This window comes from Pleuronectes platessa, chromosome 17 (genome assembly GCF_947347685.1).
Source record: "Pleuronectes platessa chromosome 17, fPlePla1.1, whole genome shotgun sequence".
NCBI classification, from domain to species: domain Eukaryota; kingdom Metazoa; phylum Chordata; class Actinopteri; order Pleuronectiformes; family Pleuronectidae; genus Pleuronectes; species Pleuronectes platessa.
In genome coordinates, this window is record NC_070642.1 from 11,829,597 (window position 1) to 11,854,821 (window position 25,225).

General features: G+C 42.4%; 2 protein-coding genes across 2 annotated transcripts; one reads left to right on the forward strand and one right to left on the reverse strand.

Annotated features, from left to right (window-relative positions):
- Positions 1 to 29: 29 nt before the first annotated feature.
- il20ra (interleukin 20 receptor, alpha) lies at positions 30 to 6,807 on the reverse strand. The gene is made up of 7 exons (XM_053444600.1): positions 6,449 to 6,807; positions 4,853 to 4,976; positions 4,373 to 4,581; positions 4,116 to 4,291; positions 3,840 to 3,981; positions 2,837 to 2,973; positions 30 to 2,652 (listed from the first exon to the last, which is right to left on the reverse strand). The coding sequence occupies exons 1-7, from the start codon at positions 6,495 to 6,497 to the stop codon at positions 1,726 to 1,728; spliced, it is 1,764 nt and encodes a 587-aa protein (XP_053300575.1). The 5' UTR covers positions 6,498 to 6,807; the 3' UTR covers positions 30 to 1,725.
- Positions 6,808 to 7,727: 920 nt separating this feature from the next.
- On the forward strand, positions 7,728 to 23,804 carry med23 (mediator complex subunit 23). Its single transcript, XM_053444601.1, has 30 exons — positions 7,728 to 7,907; positions 8,435 to 8,466; positions 8,660 to 8,747; positions 8,839 to 8,963; positions 9,230 to 9,341; positions 9,891 to 9,989; positions 10,109 to 10,210; positions 10,331 to 10,400; positions 10,516 to 10,628; positions 10,714 to 10,809; positions 15,073 to 15,279; positions 15,948 to 16,091; positions 16,278 to 16,423; positions 16,573 to 16,818; positions 16,965 to 17,107; positions 17,723 to 17,897; positions 18,330 to 18,493; positions 18,567 to 18,691; positions 18,781 to 18,986; positions 19,308 to 19,488; positions 19,590 to 19,760; positions 19,889 to 20,105; positions 20,276 to 20,385; positions 20,877 to 21,003; positions 21,422 to 21,587; positions 21,684 to 21,756; positions 21,843 to 22,057; positions 22,159 to 22,279; positions 22,683 to 22,814; positions 23,269 to 23,804. Exons 1-30 carry the CDS (start codon positions 7,857 to 7,859, stop codon positions 23,494 to 23,496), a joined length of 4,185 nt encoding a protein of 1,394 aa, XP_053300576.1. The 5' UTR covers positions 7,728 to 7,856; the 3' UTR covers positions 23,497 to 23,804.
- The last annotated feature ends 1,421 nt before the right edge of the window (positions 23,805 to 25,225 follow it).

Genomic DNA, 25,225 nt, shown 5'->3' on the forward strand with positions numbered 1-25,225 from the left:
CCACAACAAATCAGAAAAGATGTAACCAGTTCACTTTATTATTATTTATTTTGAATCAACAAAATACATGTTGAACAACATACAGAATTATGACTGAAAACATCCCTGATTGATTTCCCAGAGTAGAGCCATTTTAAGAAATGGTACAGATACGACTTAATGCACGGCATCAAACTGACCATCACATTGCAGATAACCTGAGTTGCATCAGAATTCCCCCTTTCCGTCAACTGGCAGGTCTCCAGTCTACAAAGGAGGTTTTTCACTACAAATATGTAACACAGACAATCGCTGAGTGGATGTGGTTCGAGTTCAGCGTCAATGTTTACAACATACTTCATGTATCACCAAGGAAGAGGAACCGCATTGACACATACTTTTAAGTGTCATTATAAGCCTATGACAATTGGGAATGCAGAAGTGACAGAAGCAAATAATTAAATCAGTAACGTGTCAATGTGAGAGTATAAAATATATAAAACTGATACAGTGATGCTATCAATATTTCTTCTGCAGATTATATCTTAAGAGAAGTAACAAACGCTAATGTAACTAATATTGACTGAGTCTCCCTTTTTCCAGTAAAGAAATGATTGTCACATGGTGTGGGTCAGGCAGCTTCATTTTCCTGTAAAACCTACATTAGATAAAAGTGCTATAAATCTGTTCTTCCTCAATGCCCAGTAAATCAATGCGATAATAACAGAGACAAAGCTTCATCTTCCTCTGATCATCAGCATTTCCCTTAAAAAATAACAAAATACATAATAATATGTTGATTCAGCCTAGTATACCACCAGCATGCAAATAAGGTGTTTCATCAAGAACGCTTTAGGTGCGTTACCTGAAACTAAACCAGGAACGGACTAATGCTGAACGATACTACTTCTTATCAGTATTGTCATGGTAAACTATGTTCACATAGAATAAAAATGTAAAACTAAAATAAAACACTGGAGTTTCTTCATAAGGTTGTTGTGCTCCAGGTATTTCGATATTGGAAAAACATGCCACCAGCACTGAACAGTGGATTAGTGATTTGTTTGGGTGAGATCTGAGGCACTGGTGAGCGGACTTTGTATTAAGATGGCCCCTTCTGGCTGTCTGCAGTATATCAACGCCACCTCTTCATTGTCAAAGTCAAAGTGCACCTCGAATGAATTATTGTCAAATGGGGTTAATGTCATGTTTTATGTAGTTCTTATCAAACTGATGTTTTTTTTGATAAGTGCTTATTTTTAGTTTTAGATAAAAATGGGCTGAAGACTTTCCGATTTTTAACTTTCCCGCAACTGGTTGAGCATGTGATCTAGATACCGTCGCTCTGTCCTCCAAGCGCTACGGTGCAGACTCTGGCTTTATTTCAGCTTATTTCTATTTTTACTTAATTTCCCGATAGTGGGAGGAAATGGCGACTGGTGTACTAGATGATCAATTAAACAAATAAAGATACAAATAATAGTTTGCTCAATATCTAGGTGATTACAGTGAGGCTACTTCATAAGCATTAAAAGTGATAAATGTGACTTGTAAATCAATAAACTTTAGTTCATGATCCTAGCGCAGCCAGATATAAAAGCTACTATTGTAAGTAAAAGTGATAGGTGATGATTTTCGATTATGATATTTTCATGACTTATTTTCTATCATATTACATTTAACTGGATAAGTGCAGCAGAAGATGTTTTTTTGTAACAACGGTGTAAATATAGTGATGAATATCATCTACTGATCCATTGAGATTACCAAGTTCCATTTGGACAAAACACCATCCAGGCCGTCCGACCCTGGTCCCCCACCTCGCTCCTTCTCTCTCAGAGCCTCCGCCTCTTCTTCAGACCCTTGTCTGACAAACACATTCTCCAACTTCAGCCCCCCCTTCGCTGCTCCCACCTCTTCTCCCCCCAGATGGTTCTCGCTCCCTTCCTCTGCCCACATCAACCCATCCAACACCATCTCTGGAAACACAAGTTTCCTAGTTTTAGGGTCCCAGTTAATACAAATATTTCCCTCCTCCTCCTCCTCCACTATATTGTGAGCTGCAGCTCCACTCAAAAAAACACATTCAGTTGGTATGAAATCTGATTGGTTGGCGAGGGGAGTGGGCACCTGATTGGTGTTCTGGGACGCATAAGCAGAAAGAAGGGCCACTGTCTCACTCTTACTAGCTTCCTCTGCAGCTCCATCTATCTTTCCATTAGGTATCACTCTGACTTTTTCTCCCATCTTCCCGCCCATAGTGAAGATTGTAGATTGTAGATTTAAAGGAACATGGAAGAGGCCGGAACCTTGACACTCTCTCCACTCTTTCTTATCGTGACTCTCTCCTGCTGTGCATTTCTGGTTTTCAACAATCAGATTATTCCCATCATCTCCGTCCTGCCACGGCTCTCTTGCCTCCTCTTCTCCCCCAACATCAATTTGAGGTGACACGCCAACAAATCCATAGGAGACCGAAAGATCATCGTACTCTGGTGGCGGTCCGGGCCGCTGAAGGGAGTAACTTGTTGGAGGATCTGCTATCTTTTTCTTGAAGCATGCAGGATCTGAAATGTCGCTGTCCATGTCTGACTCATATTTGATGACACTGATGACAGCGAAGTTGGCATTCTCAGGAGGTAAAGTTGGTGGGGGAGGGGGAAAGGATGTGTTCTGAAGGGTGAAAGAGAAGTGACATGGCTTTCAAGAGATTTACCAAAACATTTTTACGAAATTAACATTGCACTGCAGCCGTGGGTGACGAAAGGTTAAATAATCCAAGTTGACAAGTTGTTATAGTTCACTTTTCAGAATGTGTGGGCGTGTTTCTGTTATCACGTGTGTGTTCTTGCATTACCAGTGTATCAGGTTTCTTCTGTCCTTTCCCCATCAGGTAGTTATGAAGGAAGTAACCAACCACCATTAGCCCACAAAGGCACAGAGATGGAACAGTGATACCCCAAATCAGGCTCAGCAGATGGAAAGTCATGGGGTCTGGAGGGAGACAGGAAGCAGGAACATCTCAGACATGTACATGCATACATGTGTGTAAATATAAGAAAGATTATATGAACAGCTTCTAAACCATATCAGGACTCATTGTGGAAAGTGGACGATTCACTATTTTCTAACTGTAGACAATTTTTCTTGATTGACATTTTGGAATTGTGCAAGGGTGCTCTGAGAGAGGACACCCCTGCTAAAGCTAATGTCCTGTCTCTCCAAGCCGAAACAGTGTTTCTCAATAACCATCTAGACTGAGGCGGCCCAGCTTATCTAATTTGTCCTGCCACAGTGTTTTGTGCCCAAACTTTTTGGGCACTTATCATAATAACTTAGGAGATCTCTAACTTGGTGTATGCTCTGTTGATGTATTGTTAATCTTTGGCCAGGTTTTGCCTTGTGCTTGCTCGCACACCTGCTCTATCGTCCGTAAAGGTTCTACCGTCCACTAGAGTCAGGCCCTTATAGTTTCAGCTGCAGAATCTGATGCTCAAGAGAGCGATGTGCACCTACACTATCACCATATATTTGATTTAACTATGTGCAAAACGCTGCAGAGAAAGTTAAAAAATGTTCAAGTCATTTATTTGGATGTGGAATAAAATTGAAATAGAAAAGATCCTTCCACCAAATATCGTGGTGATCTGTCCAGTAGTTTTGGTGTAATCCTGCTCTCCTGTAAACTATCAAACAAACAAAATGAAAACACGACCCCCTTGGCAAGATACCAACACAATGCAGGAACAATCATCGATGCCCATTTCTCTTCTGTATCCAGTTCCGTCGCATTCCTTTCAACCAGTCAAACAGAGAGAATTATTTTCCCTTTGTCTCACTCTCGAGAAATGAGGTTGTACCTGGAGGCGTGGTGATGCAGAGCCAGGCCGAGGACTCGCACTGCATCGGTATGGACACCAATCTTGACTTGGCAGAGAAGCAGTACTCCATTTGGTGCTTCACATGATGTTTGTACAGATGAGACACTACTGTGAAATAATGCTACAAATACAAATACACACACACACACACACACACACAGATAACAGGTTAGTATATAACTGATTCAAGAACTTTTGGGACTGCTTGATTTGACACCCTGTCATGCCAGGAGGGTGAGAGAAGATTTTACTCACTGTCTGGCCGTGATGGCCATTGCGGACTGAGAGGTTGTAAGTCATGTGGGGGTATATGGTTGCCATGGAAATCACTGGTGTGTGGTTGTCAGGTTGATATCTCATTGGTCCTTTCAGAGCGACGATGGCGTTATTGCCCTCTGTCTCCACAGAAACCAGCGGAGGACCCAGACTAGCTGCACGGACAGACAAATATATTGAATTTGGGTACATTTCAAATATTCAAACTAACAGTACGAAACAGCACTTTGACTCACTGTCCAACTTTGGATCAAATCTCCTCAGGGTCATGGTCCATTTGGAGGATGCTCTCCTGCCCACAGCTCGGACTCTGGCGTAGTATCCTTGCTCCTGATCCCATGTCTCATTGCTCAGGTCACACCAGCTCCGCACTGTGTCCGTACACTGATGCACACCCCTCCAGTTCACCCGTCTTCCTTTACTTCCCTCCACGCTGTCCCCGTAGCTGGGAGAGACGTATGCCCACACAGATACAGAGGATGACTGCACGAGCTGGGATAATCACAAGCCAGCTAGTTCGATGTGGCCTCGAGCAAGGATCTTGAGGTTATATGGCCTGATTGATCAGATTTCTCTTTTCTTTCTTGTCTGCCCCTATCTCTTTTCATGGCTTCTGTTTGTCTGTAAAGTCTCTCGAGACTTGCAGAAGAAAGCCCACACAAAAACTTTGTTTTCTGCTTTATCCAGGTGAGGTCAAATTTAGTGTGTGAACTTACATGGCATACTGAACCGTGAAGATTGTGTACTCTGATGTTCTGTTTCCCGGAGACCAGTGCAAAACATTCCTGAGATTCACCGAGGAGAAGGCAACGTTAACGGGGCTGGGAGGAGAGGAGGACACTGAGGAGGAACCGATTGAGAGAGAGATAAGAGGCACACGATTAATATGAGCTCATGTTTGTCAATAGAATGTAATAAAACCTCATAAAAAGTGATAGCGGTTGCTGTGACCTACTTTTGGCCCGACACACAGATCATAAAAGAATCTGTTGTGCTTTGAAACTTTTAGCTAAATATCAAAGGTCCACAATTGACAGTTCGACACAACAAAATCTAAACAAATGAAATGAACAAGCTCTCTATAAGCAAAACATAACAATAAGAGAACCAAAACACATTAAACTATGTTAAGGGGACACACTGATTGTGAGAGTGTTTTAAGTTACAGACTTTTGACAACTGTGTACATATTTACTGTTTTCACTATTTATAATTACTTAATATGTATAAATGAAAAAAAAATGATAGCGCCATAAAGTTGGGCTCAGAGGACACTCGTAAATTAATTTGTTTGTGTACTATCTTTGCAAAAAGTGGGAGCTTCAGTCATAAAACAGTTTGTGTTATGACCTAGTTTGTGTTATGACCTATTTAATTAGTATAAATGTCATAAAACTTATTGGACAAGAGATAAAAAAGATGATTGTGATTTTAACTTGTGCGTAAAATCAGGTCGTTAAATAATATCTGCTCCAGTTTCTTTTTTGAATCTCATACTTGTCATGCTTTAATGAATCTCTACACCACTTGATGTCATGTCTTTTTATCGGCCGTGATGTATGTTATACAGTTAGTTAGATGGTATGCACTACGCATGTGAATTATCCATAGATATTTGTAGTTATATAAGATTTATCATGTTTTGATTACTTCAGGTTTGCCTCATAAGAACTGGCTACAGAGATAACTGATGAAACTTAGCCTGTACATCTAACTCTGGCTCATTTGCATTTTTAAGTCAGTTGATTCATGAGAGATGTCCCTATCAAATAATTAAACAAAATTAAAACAAATATTCACACAAATATAAGGTCTATTGCACTGCAGGGGTGGATTCAACGGAAATCTGCTTTGCCCGTGAAGTACACCAGGCCTGTCAGTGATCTTTTTCAAAAAATAAACTAGTCACTTAATAACTATGGCAACTTTTGGAGAATTTGTATTTTCTAAGTTTGTTATGAGGTTCACAATGTGCTTGAACAAGGAACAGTTTTCAGAATATATACTCAATGATGTGTGACTTTGGTCAAAACTATAGAACTAACAATGAACCTTACTGAATCAAGAATAATTTAGAACTGCCCCTGCATTCTGAGTTTCCAATATATAAACACTGTGGTGTTAATGTGCATGACTTTTTTATTTTTATCACACAAGCTCAAGGTTGTTTTAGACCAGCCTATACAAACCCACCCTACATTGACACGTGTATAAAGGAACAGTGGTTGGAATGGGACTAGACCTTCAGTCCACAATAAGTAAACAGTAAAAGAATAGGTTACCAAAGGCAACAATGACTCTTGTGTCCATACCTGTGAAGTCCAGAGTCCCCAGGTAGAGAAGAAACCACAGTTTCCACATTATCTGTCCAAGGAGAGGCCAACATGTTCAGCACACCGTCCTTATGGTCCTATAGCCCTGGTGTTTCCTTCTTCACACGACGACAGGGAGTTCGTTTAAATGAAAGTTTGATAGACAAGAAGTCCAAACAAGATGAGAGGAAGTAAATAAAGGTGCAGGTTAAAGTCAAAGTGGTTGGATGACTGTGCGCAGCCAAGCCTCGATAATTTACTGTTAAACTCCACAACCACCGCAACAGGTTTCCGTGAATGAGGAAGAAATGTGATCCCACCTGTTTGTGCTCAGTGTGTGTGTGTATGTCAGTGTGTGTCAGAGAGAGGGGGGGCTGACTTGATCAATGACAGAAACAACAACTCCTCCCTCCTGCCAACCAGAGTGAGGTTAGCACAGGTGAGTGCACTAGCTATTCAATAGCTAGTTACTGTGAACTAAAGCCTCTTTCATATAAAATTTAGCTTCCATTACATTGTTTTATTTCATCTTTCAATAAAGGTGCATAGGATTTTTTCATTGATCACATGTTTAGAAATTAATGCTTTTTTTCCCCCAAAAAACTGCTGATTGTAGTACAAGAAAATGTACACGTCTTACAAATATATGGTTGTGTAAGTACTGGTGTAAATACAGGTATAAAATAACCAAACAGAGTAGTTATAGGAACTTTACATTTAATTTATATAAGTGTATATATAGTGTTTACAAAATACTTGGCTTATAATTTCAGGTTTTTTACGTTGACATTTTTTGTGACTAAATATTTTATTACTATAATAAGAAGAAGAATATTCCATTTTAAATTATTTGCACTAATGTGTATTACAGTGTGTAGCTGCAGACACTGGATTCACAAAAAACTTCTTGCATTTGTCAACATATGAAAAGTAGTTCACATCTTCACAAATCATTTCAATATTAAAATCCACCTTAAAAGACGATGGGGGACCAAGTAGAAAAGAGGGAGCGACAGTAAAACATGAAAACATCTTATTATAGCGATCCCTAGTGGTCAATATGTGGCGGTGCTAGCAATTTCACAGCTGGCTCAAACTTTAGATTTGGAAAAAGACGTTCAATTGTAAACTATATGACTATATATTTAATCTGTATTCATTTTATAAATATCAATAGTTGCCATAACTACAGGGTTACACATAATGATCGTCTGATGAAGCGGAACTGATAAGTTTCTGGCCTTGTTGTCTCTCCGGATTGTTTTTGCTGTTGCGCACGTCACGGCGCTTTCATTCTTATGCATGTTAGCCTTTAGCTGGTCCAGAGGATTCAACCGGACAATTTAGCCGGTCACATGTGACATGGTTCGCTAAAATAAAAAGGATATTTGCTCATTTGGACGCAAACATGGCGCTGTCAATGGAGACGCAGCTCCAGAGCATCTTTGAAGATGTTGTGGTAACGTGCACGTTCATTAACGGGTTGTAAAGCGAGCTAGTGGTTAGCATCTCATTCAGCGTCAGCCCAATTGACGTATGATGGGTTTGCTAATAAGTAATTCAATCAATACGTACTGTACAGCGCTTGTTTTGTACAGTTACATTTTCCAGCTAGCTCAAACTGTAATAGCCGGAACTATAACGTGTTCATCATTCACGTTGGGCTCATAATTCAAAACAATGGAGGCTCCAGTCTCGTGTTTAATAACTCTAATTAGCACCTAATTTCAACTTCTTATCATTCATGCACTGCACATTTTATAACAGCAAACAGACATCCCCCCCTTCTTTAAACAAGACAAAACTCTGCAAATATCTGTTGTGTTGCACGAGCGTCTGACACCTGATGTGTGTGTGCATGCTATACTGATCTGATAGTGCAGCATGTTGTATCATGAGGTTGTTGTTTTCCGAAAGAAAGATGGAGAGGGCTCGAAAGACTCCTGCATAATATGTTCTCTGTTGTTTTCTTTCTTCTCCACTCAGAAAACTGAGATGATCGAAGAGGCCTTTGCTGGGTAAGATGACTCCTGATCTGCTCTCATCATTTAGTTTACATAGGGTTTTTGACTTGTGGAAGGAGAAGGGATGAAGTTAGTCTGTGTTATCCTGAATGAAACGTACACAAATGCACATGTGTATGGTGCATTTGATTGTTTCTTCACTTCTATAACATATACACATTATAATAAGAGCTGTGTTGTGGTTAAGGATGTGTATGGACTCTCCAGAGGATGAGAGGACTAAACTGATCAGTTGTCTTGGAGCCTTCAGACAATACTGGGGAACACTACCACAGGTCAGAGCACACACACACACATACACACACTCACACACCTGGACGCACACGTTTACAGATTAGATGATTTATTTGTTTGGTCTCTCTGCAGGAGTCTCATGAACAGTGTGTACAGTGGATAGTGCGGTTTATTCACAGCCAGCACAGCCCAAAAAGAATCTCCTTCCTCTATGACTGTCTTGCAATGGCTGTGGAAACCAGCCTGTTAACACCAAGGTACAGACACACTTACAAATGCAAATCACCTTACGGAAAGGGGGGGGATAGGGGATAGGTCCGATACATTGTGAAACTGTAGAGGGTCAGAGGGACGGCAGCTGAATAGCAGGTCCTTCCTATTCGTATAGGTAGGTCCAGGACACATTTGCTTTTTGCAGCTGATGCCAGATCTGAACGGGTTCATAGTGTGTTGGACCTCTTTTCGTTATTCTCTTCCATTGTTACCAATCCTCCAACTAACGAATCTCCTCGTCTGTGTCTAGGATGGTGTGTGTCGCTCTGATCAGCTCAGAAAGTTTGGAGTGGGAGAGGACTCAGTTGTGGGCGCTAACTTTCAAACTAATCCGGAAGATCATCGGAGGGGTGGACTACAAGGTCTCTGACACACACACACATACACAAGCAGAGTTTAGACAAATCATCTTCAGCAAGCTCAGTGATGACGTCTTTCAATAAAATGTTCCTTTTGTAATCTCTGCATTATTCTTTTTATAATGACATGTTTATTATGACATTATTACAACATCACTCTCATCACTTGGTTTCAGTTGTTGTGTAGCTGTAGTGAATGTTTCTCCTGAAATCATATGCTGATGTCAACTGGAGGTCATACTCCTAGTTTTACAACTCACTTGCCAGATACAATAGAGTTTATTGACTCTATTTGGAGACTGTTGTACAGACACAGAGATTGGGCCTCCAGCTGGAAATTCCAGTCTATGTCAAACATGTGTGCTTTAATTAATGAATCAAAAACGTTTTTGATGTAAACAAATGTATCTTGAGACTCAGTGGCTTTTAACCAGCATCTTGCAAAATGCAAATTTTCTGTTTGGATGTCCTGCTTTCCAAACAGACATCCGCAAAAAATTTAGGTCTTAAATCACTGAATATGTTATAATCAATGGTGTTTGTGGTTTTCAGGGTGTTCGCGACCTGCTGAAAACCTTTCTGGAAAAGATTCAGACCATTCCAACTACTGTCAGCTCAGCTATAGTTCAGCAGCTTCTGGCTGCCAGAGAGGTACCTCTCATTCCATCTTTTACTTTGTTACATATAATTCAGTTTAATTTGTAATGACTCATAGGAAAAGTTTTCCGTAAGCAGGCCTACTACATCACGTTAACGTTTTATTCTTTAAGGTAGTAGAGTATATCCTGGACAGAAACGCCTGCCTCCTGCCAGCCTACTTCTCTATAACAGAAATCAGAAAACTGTATCCAGAGGGACAGCTCTCTCACTGGGTAAGTGTGTGTTTCTATCGGTTGTGTGCATGTGTGCAGCTACATATGTGTGTAATTAACACTCTTATTTAATCGTCTGTCCATACCTTCTTTGTCTCTCTGGGTGTGTCTCTTTTGTAGCTACTTGGCAGTCTGATATCAGACTTTGTGGACAGTTTCAGACCCACTGCCAGAATCAACTCCATCTGTGGTACGAGACACAGGCAGCTTACACAATACCTGTTAACAACTGTAAAGACACACAAATATAGATTTGGGCTGCTTCATCTCACTTTCTGTTGATGTGTGAATGTGTGTGCCCACAGGACGATGCAGCCTGTTGCCAGTAGTGAATAATAGTGGGGCCATCTGTAACTCCTGGAAATTAGACCCCACTACTCTTTGCTTCCCACTGAAAGGCATGCTGCCTTTTGACAAGGTAACATCTGTTCATTCACACACATCACACACCTACACATCCTCAGAAAAACAATATTTGTAATTATGTTTTCTTTTAAATCTAGGACCTGTTTGAGCCCCAGACAGGCTTGCTGCGTTATGTGCTAGAACAGCCATACTCAAGAGAGATGGTGTGCAACATGTTAGGACTCAACAAACAGGTAAAACAACCTCCATCCCCATTACACTTTTGCTTTCACAGTACCAGGCACTCCTCCTTTTATCGTGTCCTGTCCCTTTAACGTTCTTCATAGACTCGACCCTATTTTTGTTGCAGTCCCACACTCTCTCTCCTCTTCCTCTTGTTCCTCTCTGTTTTCATTCGTCTCCTCATATCTGCTCCTTGACCCTTATTTTTCCATCCTGTTCCTACCATAGTTTGTCATCCTAGTTATCTCGCAGTTTCTGTATCTGTTCATCTATACCCACGTCTGTTCGTCATGACTTTCCTCTTTTTACCTTGTTACTCCACTGAACCCCTATCATCACTTGTTGCCCTGGTAACACAGCTACTGTTTACAAGACTATATGTGAAGCAAACCAATGCTTGACCCATATGCACTGGTGTTAGTTTGCCCTGTTTGGTTCATGCAGTCTCAACTCAGCTCATCTCACTGTGCGCAGCCATCGTTTGAACAGCTACTCTTTTACACAAAGTCTGTTACTAACACAAAAGAATAATCAATACAGTAAATTGACTTTTTCCTTTATGTTTTAACCCTGAACAAATAACCCAGAATCCACTTTGCATGTTTGAATCAGCTGAGTTGACACTAGCCGTGCTGACAGTAAACAACCTAGCTCCTTAGTCACCACTTTTCTCTCCTTCTCTCCTTTTTTTCTCTCCCATCTCCGTATCTTCTTCCTTCTGTCTTTTGTTTTTTTCTCTCTCTCTCTCTCTCTTTTGTCCTCTGGTTGTGTGTTGTCTTTGTCTGTCTCTCTGCCATGCGCTCTCTAGACTCTGAACATTGCCCAGGTATGTCGTTGTTCGTCTTCCAGGTCACCTGACCTACCAACTAACCTGCCCATTGGACGCTTAGCTTAGCTTTAGAAGCACACAGATCATGGCCTAGAAATGGGAAAGTTGATCAAACAAAAGAAGAAAGAGAAGACATTCTTAAATGGAGTAAAAGGAGAAATGCCAACAGAGCTTGAAATGTCACAGCAGGGCTTTGATATACTGATGTACTGAGTGTGAACACAAATAGACAGACTGGTTGATATATATGATAGATAGGTTGCAACAGGTACAGTGTTTACCATACACACTGTTAATGGATAGATTTATAAGGTTAATAAGGAGTAGGGTGACTTCTGGTAATCTGGGCAATTTTTTTCAATTTTGACTTCTGCGACTTATTCTGATATTTGTTATACCTAAGATCAAGATATAAAGACAACAATAAAGAATGTAGCTGCCTGATGATGACTGAGGCAGCTCTGGGCTGCTGATTATGTTCATTTAGTCTCGGTTTATTTAGTCCCAGCTGTTGTTCACAGTCTCTGGTTCCATCTGATAACCTGTCAGCATTTCCCACAATAAACCCTGCTGTTGACATTTCAAGTCCTGCTGCACTGCATGTATGGATGTAGTCTGGTCCGTGCCTGTTGTTAGCCAGGTCCTCTCACGTCTGACCTCATGCTGCTGCTTTACGTTGCAGTGACCTGGGCAAAAACTATTGGTATTGACTTGGGCTGCAATATCATGTAATCGTGTCTTGACAATCAAGAGACTTCTAGCTACATGGCAAAGATCCTGACAGACTACCACATGACTAACCTTAAAATCTACAGTGCAAAAGCTAGACAACAGTAGCACGGAGATTGTGCACCACTTACAATAAAAATGATCAGAAAGTCTACAGGTGAATCTATTATCATCTGATTATTAATATTTTTATGAAAGCTGGTTGGGTTTTACAATGCAGGGAACTTTAATGAAATTAATTAATAATCTGCCCTGTGAGTCTGTGGATCTTCTACACTTCAACTTCCAGTCTAAACTCTCTTTTAATGTTTTGTTGTCGCAGCTCAGTTGATTGCAAACCTGATTTCTTCAAATATCAACTGTGCCAGTCAGTTTTATTGTGTTCAGTGTTTTGCCCAGGTCCTCTGGTGAGTGATTCTGATTGGCTGTCTGACTCGATGAGTGAACTCTGACTTGTGTTGCATGATGTTCACTGGTTAATGATGCGCATTAATGAAAGACGACAAAGGGTTGTTTGGGCTGTTTTTGTTTTCAGTTTGTACAACGATTGATACGAGGGAGAGTTTTTTTTTTTGTCTCAAAAGCTCCTTATATAGTAATAGATAAGATTATATAATGACTCAAAGGCCAATGAAAAGAAATCAAACTCAAACAGTTTATTAACAAGGAATATTTGTCTCAGATATTGTGGCCATAGACTGTTTAAAAAGATGTATGACACATCTTGAAATAAAGCCAAAATACCCTGCATGCTAACGCTTCCAAAAACGTCTATAGAAAGATCAACTTATCTTCCGGCTGCGTATGGTCACAATTGTTTATTGAAATTGAAAACTTTTAGTTTATTACCATTATTACTATTATTTTAAATATCCTGGTATAATCTGAAATCCAATCAAACATAATCTGTGATTAATCAGTTGCCACCTGACAAGACACTCTAATGTCGAGTCTTACATTAATGATTTGGGCTGTGAAATGTTTTAAGCACAGAGTCAGACATAGACTGTTCATGGCAGACACATGGCATTTGTATTAGCTTTACAATCAATCAACGTGCACCGACTACAAATGGTGGTGTATTGATGTGGAAAAGTTATATTTTATAAGTATAGTATAGTATATAGTCATAGATGTGTTTTATGGTTTGTTCGGGATGGACTAAATATAGGACATCCTCCCAGAGGTTGGGATTTTGGTAGGTGATAGGGGAGATTATTGACCAGCCACTGGTAGGGGGGTTTTACTGTTGGTAGGACACTGGGGTTTGGAAGTAACTAGGTAAGGTGTTTGGTCAATTTCTTTTGTTGATGTGGACCCCTCTCTATTTCTCTCCGTCTCTCTCCTGCCTTCCCTCTCTTTCTGTGTGAGTGTGTGTGTGTGTGTGGGGGGGGGGGCAGGAGATGAGCAGTGACACCCTCACCACTCCTCTTCTTCCTTCCAATCGCACCAGCTCCCCACCTTCTCAAACCCGTTAGCCTGCATGCAGGAATGTGTTGCACTGTTTGGTTTGGTGTTTGGTTCTGTGCCGTGCCGTGCCGTGCTGTTGAGTCCCTTGCTGTGTGTCCCAGTAATATGAAGACAGCCTCTGTTGAGTCCTGCAGTGCAGAGATCCTCACTCTTGCTCTGTCAATACTGGGGGAAGTTAGAGTTTCTTCATTCAATTCAAAAATTGAGGTGCATAATGCTGCAAAAGATAAAACCATGTCTACCCAGTCTTCAACAGGCCAACTAGAGCCCACATGGAAGAATGTACTCAACCTCACTGTACTTCCCTGAGGCTTTAATATCTCATAATTAACCTGCCTTTCCCTCACTATCTACCTCCCCTGTCTCCAGCCATTCAATCCCCTCCACTCTTTAATTTTCCTCCTGTCTTTCACTGAGAGTCCCAGTTATAAATCTGGCTCAGATAAACCCAACGTCAGCAGTTCTTCTGCATATGGAAAACTACACGATGACCCCAGAAAAACATGTTGTACTTCTTCAAGACTTCAGCTGCGATACAACATGTTTGCATCTGTTTATTTAGCTCATTATACTCAGATTGTCTCTAGGCTGATCCATGTTTAAGTCAGCCAGTTCAACTGCGGACTTTTGGTGAAATGACTGATATGTCCAAGTTAACTTGTGTAACTCGTGTATTTAACTCACATAAACTATGAGTTTCAGCAACTGAAACTTAAGTTCCAAATGTCACAATCATCCTTAAACAATAGAACAGTCGCTTGTGATTGTTTCTTTGGTTCTATATAAGACATAGAGTAAAATTTCTGCAACCTCTTGTGTGCACTGGAGCTGTAGAAAAACTCAATCTCTGACATAGTAACACCACAGGTACAATACAAGCAGATCTGGAGGTAAAGGTAAATGTGAAAGCAAGGTCACAGGAGAATTATCCAGTTGACAGGAGCAGGAGGGAGATGCAGTCCAGCATGCAGGGGGTGGGAGGGTTGATGCATCAATATCTGCTGCTTGGAGAAAATAAAGTGCTGTGTTGTGTGGTGAAGTATATTGATGATAACCATCCTCTCTTCCTCCCCCATCTTTCTTTCTTCTGCCCTCCCTTTCCCCTCTGTCTTTTCTTGTTTCCTTCCCCCCTCTTTCTTGTCTTGGACGTTGTTCTTTTCTATTCTCTATTTAACTCCATCTGTCTCCTCTCCTGCCCACTGTTTTTTTTCTTTACCCCTTAACAATCCCCTCCTCCCCCTGCCAGCATAAGCAGCGTTGCCCGGTGCTCGAGGAGCAGCTGGTGGACCTGGTGGTGTACGCCATGGAGCGCTCCGAGACCGAGGAACACTTTGACGCCGACATCGGAGGAACCAGCCAGCTGCTGTGGCAGCACCTCTCCTCCCAGCTCATCTTCTTTGTGCTGTTTCAATTTGCAAGCTTCCCGCACATGGTGCTGTCGTTACATCAGAAGGTGAGGGAGGAGATAGGAATGAAGAAGTTGGCAGGAAGCTTGGTTTATAGTTTGCACCAGTCACACACATACAACCCATGTAAAGTCAACACTGAATCAGCTCTACAGCCCCTTAAACTTCTGGGAAATGTTGATAAATACTAAATGAAGCCACCTCTCTGTAGGAAATACATCACACAATAGTTTTCTGTTACTGATGGATTTATTCAGTTCCACTCCTGTCGACATCACAATCATTCAATCAACAGTTAAACTATTTAAATACATGACGATGCACATTATAAGCACGCAGATAAATATGCATGACAAAACATACAATTTATAAACCTACCTTGCTGGCCGCACACAACCGAGAGGGAACAAGTCCAAAGGAAAAAGTTAAAATCTCTAAAACAAAAAATGCAAACTAAATTATAGTTTATATATATAGTATATATATATAAAACAAAATACATCTCCAGCTGCATGTACTTTCAGATTACACTGATAACATAGATGACACAATCATATAAATATTTAATATAGGGAACTAAAACATATCGAATAAGGACATAGAAGAAAACATGGAATAGTATTGGAAATTGCATATTTTATAATACTATTAAATGCTAATAAGAAATGTTTTGGGGGTTTCTGTATTTCTTTAACTCGCTCCTTTTCTCCTACAGCTTGCAGGCAGAGGTCTTATTAAAGGGAGAGATCACCTGATGTGGGTCTTGCTACAGTTCATATCAGGAAGTATTCAGAAGAACGCCTTGGCTGACTTCCTGCCCGTCATGAAGTTGTTTGACCTGCTTTACCCAGAAAAAGAGGTACATGCCTAGCTCTTTTGATTTCAATACGATTATAATTGTTCAATTTATACAATTTCTGAAACAATTTTATAGTGCTGTCAAAAGCTTGTATTGGCAGTAGTATAGTTTCAGTTGTAAAAGTAGTAGTGTGTAGTAGTGCCAGTGATCTCTTCTCTTATCACCGTATGTTTTCTCCCTCCTCAGTGCATCCCAGTTCCTGACATCAACAAGCCACAGTCGACTCATTCCTTTGCCATGACCTGCATCTGGATCCACCTCAACCGCAAAGCTCAGAATGACAACTCCAAGCTGCAGATACCCATCCCCCACTCCCTGAAACTACACCATGAGTATGTATCTTTAAAGTACTCTGCCCTCAGTATCTTTATCACCAATTTCTTCTTCCATGAGTGTGTGCTGTACCACAAATGTACCCATCATTATTGCAATAAAATCCAGAGCGGCTGTGTAAAGTCTCTGTAATCGTCTTTTCTGTTAGGTTTCTCCAGCAGTCTCTGCGTAACAAGACTTTGGGCATGTCCGACTATAAGATCGCCCTGCTGTGCAACGCCTACAGCACTAACTCCGACTGCTTCACTCTACCGATGGGCGTCCTAGTGGAGACCATCTATGGAAACGGATCTATGAAGATCAACCTGCCCGGCACCAACTGTACAGCATCAGGATCAGTCACACCGCTGCCCATGAACCTGCTGGATTCACTCACAGTACACGCAAAAATGAGGTAGGGAAATATTTCTAGAAAGTACTGAAGTAGTAAAACACTGTTTAGAAAGACGCTGGATTTGGGAGGAAGCTTCTCTGATTGTTTCATGAATATATTTCACTTCTCCATCGCCTCTTTGTGAGTCTGAGTGTCGCTGTCTCCAGTCTGATCCACAGCATCGCCACACGGGTGATCAAATTGGCTCATGCCAAATCCATACTTGCCTTGGCCCCTGCACTGGTGGAGACATACAGCAGGCTTCTGGTCTATATGGAGATCGAGTCATTGGGCATCAAAGGGTTCATCAGTGAGTACATTTAAATCCACTGTGACCAGTAAGAAACTGTTCTTTTTTGAACAAATCAATATGATTGACTTTTACTGTGTAGTTGTTTACCTGCAGCCCCCAAATCCCTAAATATGTCCCCCATAATGGGATTTATGAGTTATACCGCAACCATCCACCAGGTAGCGATAAAGACCCTCTCTTAGGGAGCAGTCACGCTGTCCATCCTCATATACAGTGAATGTGTCAAACTGATACTGAGCGCCCTCTGTTGGATCACAAGGCAGGCTACCTCAAATAATCGGATACGCTTTTAGAATGTATATCTTGAATTTGAACAATTCAATAGTGTGACTTGAGAAAAAGCAGCAAGTTAAAGTCTACTATCCCATAATTGCACAATAGTCTCTTGTGAACATGAGCATGAATGACAATAAAGAATAGACATCCATCTTAATGCGTCCACTATAATTTCAGAATTTGTAGATAATGTCCAGCGTGTCTCAACCCAGTCTGTCTTCAGTCGGTACTGCTGTGAACAAACTGTCTCAGAACATTTATATTCAACATCGATTTGTGTCTCCGGGGGGGAATCAGACATGAGCTGAATAACGTGACTCTCTCTCGTCTGCTCAGGCCAGTTGTTGCCCAACGTGTTTAAGTGTCACGCGTGGGGAATCCTTCACACTCTGCTGGAGATGTTCAGCTACAGGATGCACCACATCCAGCCACACTACCGAGTCCAGCTGCTGAGTCATCTGCACAGCCTGGCTGCCGTACCCCAGACCAACCAGAATCAGCTGCATCTATGGTAATGTGCACACACACACACTCTCATATACGCAACATAGTTACTTAGACTGAGTGTATAACTGTTGATCTAATGTCACCCCTGAAATCCAAGAAGAAATGTTTTCTCCAACAGCTAGAAATAGGTTTCTCCTTGTATGCAAGGACGGACCTGGATGTGAATTTTATTTCCTCTTATTTCCTGAAACTTTGGCATATGTCTCCTTTAAGATTGAGCTGTTACTACAATGAGCTATATTTAGTTCAGCTACTAATATTTCCCTGTGGTCCAATTACTAATAACACTTTCATTAGGATCTATACTATTAGAATCAATGTAAAAGGTTATGGGCCTAACATAACATGTGAAGATGGTGAAAAAAGACAGAAGAAGATAAAGGTTGATAGCGGCTCTACTTGCTTTATCTCCATGTTGTTATGCCCCTGTCTTTAGTGTTGAGAGCACAGCGCTGCGGCTGATCACAGCGTTGGGAAGCTCAGAGGTGCAGCCCCAGTTCACACGCTTCCTGAATGACCCGAAGACGGTTTTGTCGGCCGAGTCTGAGGAGCTGAACCGAGCCCTGATCCTCACCTTGGCCAGAGCCACACACATCACTGGTAGCACTCACTCTGGACGTTTCTTTTATTACAGTGTCTGTGGACTTGTTTTACATTTTGTGTCTGTTTGTAGATTTTTTCACAGGGTCCGACTCCATCCATGGCACTTGGTGTAAAGACATTCTCCAGACCATCATGACCTTCACGCCTCATAACTGGGCCTCACACACTCTGTCCTGCTTCCCGGCTCCACTGCAGGTGCAGATATGTTCACTCTGGCGGTAATGCCACTCAGACTTAATTTATTTCTCCCCCAAATGAAACTTAACACTGTCTCTTCCCTCCAGGCGTTCTTCAAGCAGAACAACGTGCCTCAGGAATCTCGTTTCAACCTGAAGAAGAACGTGGAAGAAGAGTACAGGAAGTGGAAATCCATGGCCAACGAGAACGACATTATCACTCACTTCTCCATGCAGGGCTCGCCCCCTCTCTTCCTCTGTCTGCTGTGGAAGATGCTGCTGGAGACGGACCACATAAACCAGATAGGCTACAGGTGGGCTGTCACTATTTGGTGTCACACCTCTGGTTCCTTTGATAAGACCAGTCAGATAAACACATTTACTCAACATATACTAATTGTGTACAGTCACTACAGTGTTTTGTTTCTTCAACACATTGAACACCAGTGAAGGTAATGAGGGTTGATACTGATTGTTAATGAGGCATCTCACTACCGATGTTTGAGGCATTTTTAATTCACACTAATTGACATGGGGGGGGGGGGGGGGTCATGACATCTTTATCTAATCGATCGGATACAGATGTTCTGCCGGGGGATGATGGCATGACGGTATCCTGACTCTGTGTCCCTCAGGGTCTTGGAGCGAATCGGGGCTCGGGCCCTCGTGGCTCACGTGCGCACGTTTGCGGACTTCCTCGTCTACGAGTTCTCGACCTCAGCCGGCGGACAGCAGCTCAACAAGTGCATCGAAATACTCAATGACATGGTCTGGAAATACAACATCGTCACCCTGGACAGGCTCATTCTGTGCTTGGTGAGAACACACACGTTCATTGGTACAATACAGACATGTAAGATCTGAGTTTCCTGTGAATGTGACGAGGTCCGTGTGTCGTTCTGCTCTTCTCCTTCCAGGCGATGCGTAGCCACGAGGGCAACGAGGCTCAGGTCTGCTATTTCATAATCCAGCTGCTGCTGCTGAAGCCCAACGACTTCAGGAACCGGGTCAACGATTTTGTCAAGGAGAACGCTCCCGAGCACTGGCTGCAGAGCGACTGGCACAACAAACACATGACCTACCACAAGGTATGCACCTTACCAAAAACTCACTGTTACACAAAGTGGGGACGAGTCAGATTTTAAAAACACAAAATAAAAATTTGAATGTTATTATAGCTCAATTAAATTGAATGTATTTGTTGTTTTCCTTCCAGAAATACCCAGAGAAGTTGTACTTTGAGGGCCTTGCAGACCAAGTGAACCCCCCCATGCAGCTCCAGCCTCAGTACCTGCCGATCTACTTTGGAAACGTGTGTCTGCGCTTCCTGCCCGTCTTTGACATCGTGATCCACCGCTTCCTGGAGCTTCTTCCCGTCTCCAAGTCTCTGGAAACGCTGCTGGACCATCTGGGAGGACTGTACAAGTTCCATGGTGAGTACAGGCCGTCAGCAAATGAAAAGCTAAGTAGTACAGATGATTTTGTTTCCAAGAAAAGAGGAGTGGCATAAATTCATGGATAAAGCGTGACAAGAAGAAAAAAAGGCCATCTCCTAGGATTTGTTTTTTTAAGTCTTTGTGTGTACTGTTGTGTTTGTGTGCAGACCGCCCTGTCACCTACCTGTATAACACGCTTCACTACTATGAGCGACACCTGAGAGACCGAACCAACCTGAAGAGGAAGCTGGTGCACGCCATCATGTCATCACTGAAGGTATGCGGAGGGAACTGGGGAGGAAACGGCTCCTGGTTCCACTGAAAACCACAGTCAAAATCCCCAGGGGTCATATTACCATTTCAAATTTACATGATTAAAACGGTTAGCAACAGTCTGCCAGACACAGCGTGCAAAGTGGGTTTGTTTCACATCAATGAAAACATGACAGCGCCCGCGCCTCCTGAGGACTTAGTCTGAGAGGTTGTATGTTGGTTCTATAAGAGCTGAAAGTCAACATGTGTGCAGAAAATTACACTACATATATATATATATTTATATATGAATAACTTGAACTCTGGCTGTTTATGCCCACTTTAAAAAGAATACAGTTATAAGATCTATCACAGTATTTTTAGTCACTTTTCCTGATATGGATTTTTCATACTGTTTCATCTATAGAGGGAAGTCACACACATTATTTTACATGTAGATCTTTTTTATTACTTTTTGTCAGCAGCAGTTTTTTCACTCGTGTGCTGTTTTCACAGGACAACCGGACTCCAGGTTGGTGCCTGAGTGAAACCTATCTGAAGTTCGGCATGAACCCCAGAGAGGACAACGTGTGGATCCCTGATGACACCTACTACTGCAAGCTGATTGGACGCCTGGTGGATAATATCCTTGATTAATCCCCTCCTATTAGAAGATGACAACATCGCCCTGTTGCTGGGTAGACTGTGGGTCACCGCCCCGGGTTTTGCAAAAAAATGAAATTGGATCTGTCACGTTGGCTGGGCTGATTTTATCTATTTATCTTAAAATGACTGTTGGCCTTGGGCTACTCTTCTCACAGTTCGCACTCCACTTCTGGCAAACAGGGAATCACAGGCCTCAGTTGTACCTGAATAATATATTCATATTACTGCTGATCCGTCTCTTCTCCCTCAGAGCCTCTTTGTTTTAATTTGAGACAGTAATTGTTTGTGCATCTGCAGTTACTTTAATCTGAGTTCATCCAGAGAAGAGGCCTGTAATTAAAACAGTGTCGCTGCTAAACCTCGTTGCCTTTCACCGGCCCTTAACTCCTTCTCACCCATGGCGGGAAAGTCACCGGGTCCTTTCCCTAACTGCGACTGGAGGTTCAACGAGTTCCCCAACCCGGCGGCCCACGCCCTGCACGTCACCTGCGTGGAGCTGATGGCGTTGGCCGTGCCGGGGAAAGAGGTCGGCAACGCTCTGCTCAACGTTGTGTTGAAGAGGTACGATGGTCATTTGTAAACAGGTAACATCTCTGAGTGTTAGTGCGTCCTCCCTGAATTGTTCATGACAGTGTCAGTTCTTCTTTTACCTTTCAGCCAGCCCCTGGTTCCAAGAGAGAGCATCACAGCCTGGATGAACGCCATCGGACTGGTGATCACTGCACTTCCTGTAAGAACTTCTCACAAATATCTTCACTGTCATTTACTGTTTGATGAAGTGACATTGAGTTTCTCCACCGTGACCCTCTGCTGCAGGAGCCGTATTGGATTGTTCTCCACGACCGCATCGTGTCCGTGATCAGCTCCCCGTGTCTGACCACGGAGACGGAGTGGGCGGGTTATCCCTTCGCCCTGCTGGACTTCACAGCCTGCCACCAGAGCTACAGCGAGATGAACTGTAGCTATGTGCTGGCGTTGGCGCACGCCGTGTGGCACCACTCATCCATCGGACAGCTGTCTCTGATTCCCAAGTAAGGAAGTCTTCCTCGGTCTCAGGCTGGTTGCTTTGTTGCTCCTACTCTCAATGTTTCATGTGTGATTGTCGTATCATTATTTACTCGTGTGTGTTTAGATTCCTGTCAGAGACTCTGAAACCTGTCGTCCAGACTGAGTTCCAGTTACTCTACGTGTATCACCTGGTGGGTCCGTTCCTGCAGCGCTTCCAGCAGGAGAGGACACGATGCATGTTGGAGGTACACACACACACACACACACACACACCTACACACACTTTGACTGAATGAGTATAAAGCTGCGTGCACTGAACTCCGGATAATCTCCTGACATTCTCTGGAGAGGCTGCATGTGAGAACACACCGATGTCAGAGTGAGAAGCTCCGCCCACTAATTAAAACTCAGCAGAATGTAAGAACACAGCAGGAGCTCCTCGGCAGGATTCACAGCGAGCGAGTGGGTGTGTTGATGATGCAACTAACAGGTGACAGGCGCAGAAATGAGAGAGACAGAAAGAAAACTATTATCTCTGGAAGACAAAGGCGAAGATGTCTAGAGAGTTTGTGATGAAAAGAGCCGACGCCAGTATCTGTACTAGTATTTGTGTTACTCCTTTTAAACGTGTCCCTGTGCATGTTTCAGATCGGCGTGGCCTTCTACGAGATGCTCCAGGCGGTCGACCAACACTGCCAACATCTCAGCTACATGGACCCAATCTGTGACTTCCTCTACCACATTAAATACATGTACACTGGAGACAGTGTGAAGGAGCAGGTGAGGATCTTACTTTGACACGTGGTCATTAACGCTTCAGCACTGAACTGGAGACGGAGATGAAAATAAGTGATAAAAAAATAACAGAGGGAGGTGCTCCTCACCCGCCTTTCAAGTAAGATGACATCTGTGATCTCGCTGCTCCTCGGGGGTCTGCTTCCATTTTTCAATTTAGTTTGAATGCGTCATCCCCCTGTGCAACAACACTGCTCCACACCAGTGTCCAGCTCTGACACCGAGCTAATTAGAGGAGATGAAGCAGTAGATTCTCTGGGTGCTTGCGGCTCAGGCTTTGTATAGACTTTACACATCTTTAATTAAACGGACAAAACCTTTACTCAAACTCCACGTGTATTTTTCTGGGCTGGGATCCAAAACCAGTGACGTTCATTGAATGAATGGGACTGTCGTCATTTCTTTCAACCTCTGTCTGTCTGTGTCCATCTGTCCCTAGGTGGAGAAAATCATCATGACCCTGCGTCCGGCCATGAAGCTCCGACTGCGCTTCATCACGCACAGCAGCATCGTCGAGACAGCGTCGTCAGCTGCCGCCGCCGCCTCCTCCTCCTCCGCCCCCTCCACCTCCTCCGCCCCTCAGCCCCAGCCCTCCTCGCTCTCTTCTTCCGTCGCCGCCGCCGTGGCCTCGCCCTCCTCCACGCAGCACACACACGCGCCCATGTAGGCGCAAAAGACAGTTGCGATCAGGAACATGGATGGACACTCGTCCCAAATAGTTTTTGGCTGAATTTTGTTTTTTTGTAAGAAGGATCCCATTTGTCTATTGTACGTTAAATGAACGAGATCCATCCTTTTTCCAAATCCGCAGTGTAAAAGAAGCTGCAGCCCAGAAAACACTCATCATGAATTCAGAGGTATTAAGATATTCCACCCCCCGTCTGGTTTTGGAGCCTCACAAGGAAACAGCAATTTTTTTATTTCATTTTTATATTGTATCTAATCTTGTTGCCTCATTAAAAAAACATTTTGGTATTCGGGTGTCTGCTTCTTTTGTACACCTCATGTGAAGTTTAGTTGTTATTAAAGTTCTTGAAGTATAAAAAGAATAATTTTGCACTTGTAAAGAACAGGAAACGTTTTTTGTTTCTTTTTGAAGTTGTCCACGATCTCCTTTTCTTTTTAGTGAAGGGTCAACTAGTAAGCCCTGAACAAAAGATTAAACGAGTGGAATGACAGAGGGAAAATAAATAATAAGGATAAACCTGTATGAAATTGTCAAAATAAGTTGAAGGAGAAAAAAGATACAAACAAACTAGGTCACACTGAGGCAGGTCACTACCTTGATGACCCAGTTTCTGAAAACGGCGTACCATTAAAAATACAGAACAGCACTGTGCCCTGACATTTGCAGTTCCCTTCAGTTACCTCCTCTCAGTCATGCGTTTTATTTCCAAAGCCTAGAGAGAGACAGAGATAGAGAGACATAAGAGACCTTGTTGGCTTTATTAGATTTCTCCTTTGTTGTCCAGAGGAATCTCTCAAAACCATCTGAACAAATACACATTCGACTCAGAGAGGGGCCCGGCTTCTGCCAAGAATACTTAAGACTTTGGCACAGAGTTGAATCTGGGATTGTTGCCATATGAAAATTGGCAATGAAAGGAAATGTGAGCGAAAGATTTGATTCCAAATCATCTGGGTGTGTTTGTCGGGGCCAGCCAATCAAATTATATCCAGAGATTTGTTGTTGATGTAGTTTTGTGCAGTAGTGAGGCCTCATCTGGTCTGTGCATGAAGTGGAAGTGACCTGAGAAGCTAAACTTGAACGAGGATATCCAGAGGGGGACAGAGAGACAGCTCACCTTCAAAGTAAAAGTTCAGGAGGCCGGAGGTTTGATTTGATTAATGAGTAATGAGTGACCCTTACTCCTTGTGCTAGTTGATGGGAACAATATGTAATTTATTTGATCACCGAATATAAACTAGAAGGTTTTGCATGAATTTTCCGAATTATATTAAATTAAATGTGTCCCACACTATGATTCTTGTAAAGCGTCAGAAGCCAAGTGAATTTTATTTATTTACCCTTTTTTAGGTCCTGGGGGGAAGCTGAAGCCCATCAATATTTCCATCCATAATATATATAATAAGAGGGGCTCTCTCTGCCGGGTTCCTTTTGTATTGTGAATATTCTGTTGTTACTAACCACAGGGTGAAATTTATTGTCTAAGCCAAAATAATGAATCTCCAACATAAAAAGCCAGTTGACTGAATCAACAGACATCAGCAGGAAACCCTTTGTTTTGCTTTTGAAAACAATTAGATTTATTGTTCGCCTGTCATCTGCCACTAGCCTTTCTGCTCTAGGTTTTATCTGAAATCATTGCTTTTAGTCGTTGGCTAATATCATTGATATTATTTCATTATCTGTAATGAGCACAGTCCCATATGAT

Excerpts from the sequence above, each read along its gene's own strand:
- il20ra (XM_053444600.1), bottom strand. The coding sequence starts at position 6,497 with ATGTGGAAACTGTGGTTTCTTCTCTACCTGGGGACTCTGGACTTCACA. Across the intron at positions 4,582-4,852 it reads TTCACGGTTCAGTATGCCAT|CTACGGGGACAGCGTGGAGG; the intron begins GTAAGTTCACAC and ends CGTCTCTCCCAG. Across the intron at positions 4,292-4,372 it reads ATTTGATCCAAAGTTGGACA|CTAGTCTGGGTCCTCCGCTG; the intron begins GTGAGTCAAAGT and ends CTGTCCGTGCAG.
- med23 (XM_053444601.1), top strand. The coding sequence starts at position 7,857 with ATGGCGCTGTCAATGGAGACGCAGCTCCAGAGCATCTTTGAAGATGTT. Across the intron at positions 10,211-10,330 it reads AGGGACAGCTCTCTCACTGG|CTACTTGGCAGTCTGATATC; the intron begins GTAAGTGTGTGT and ends TCTCTTTTGTAG. Across the intron at positions 17,898-18,329 it reads CAGAATCAGCTGCATCTATG|TGTTGAGAGCACAGCGCTGC; the intron begins GTAATGTGCACA and ends CCCTGTCTTTAG.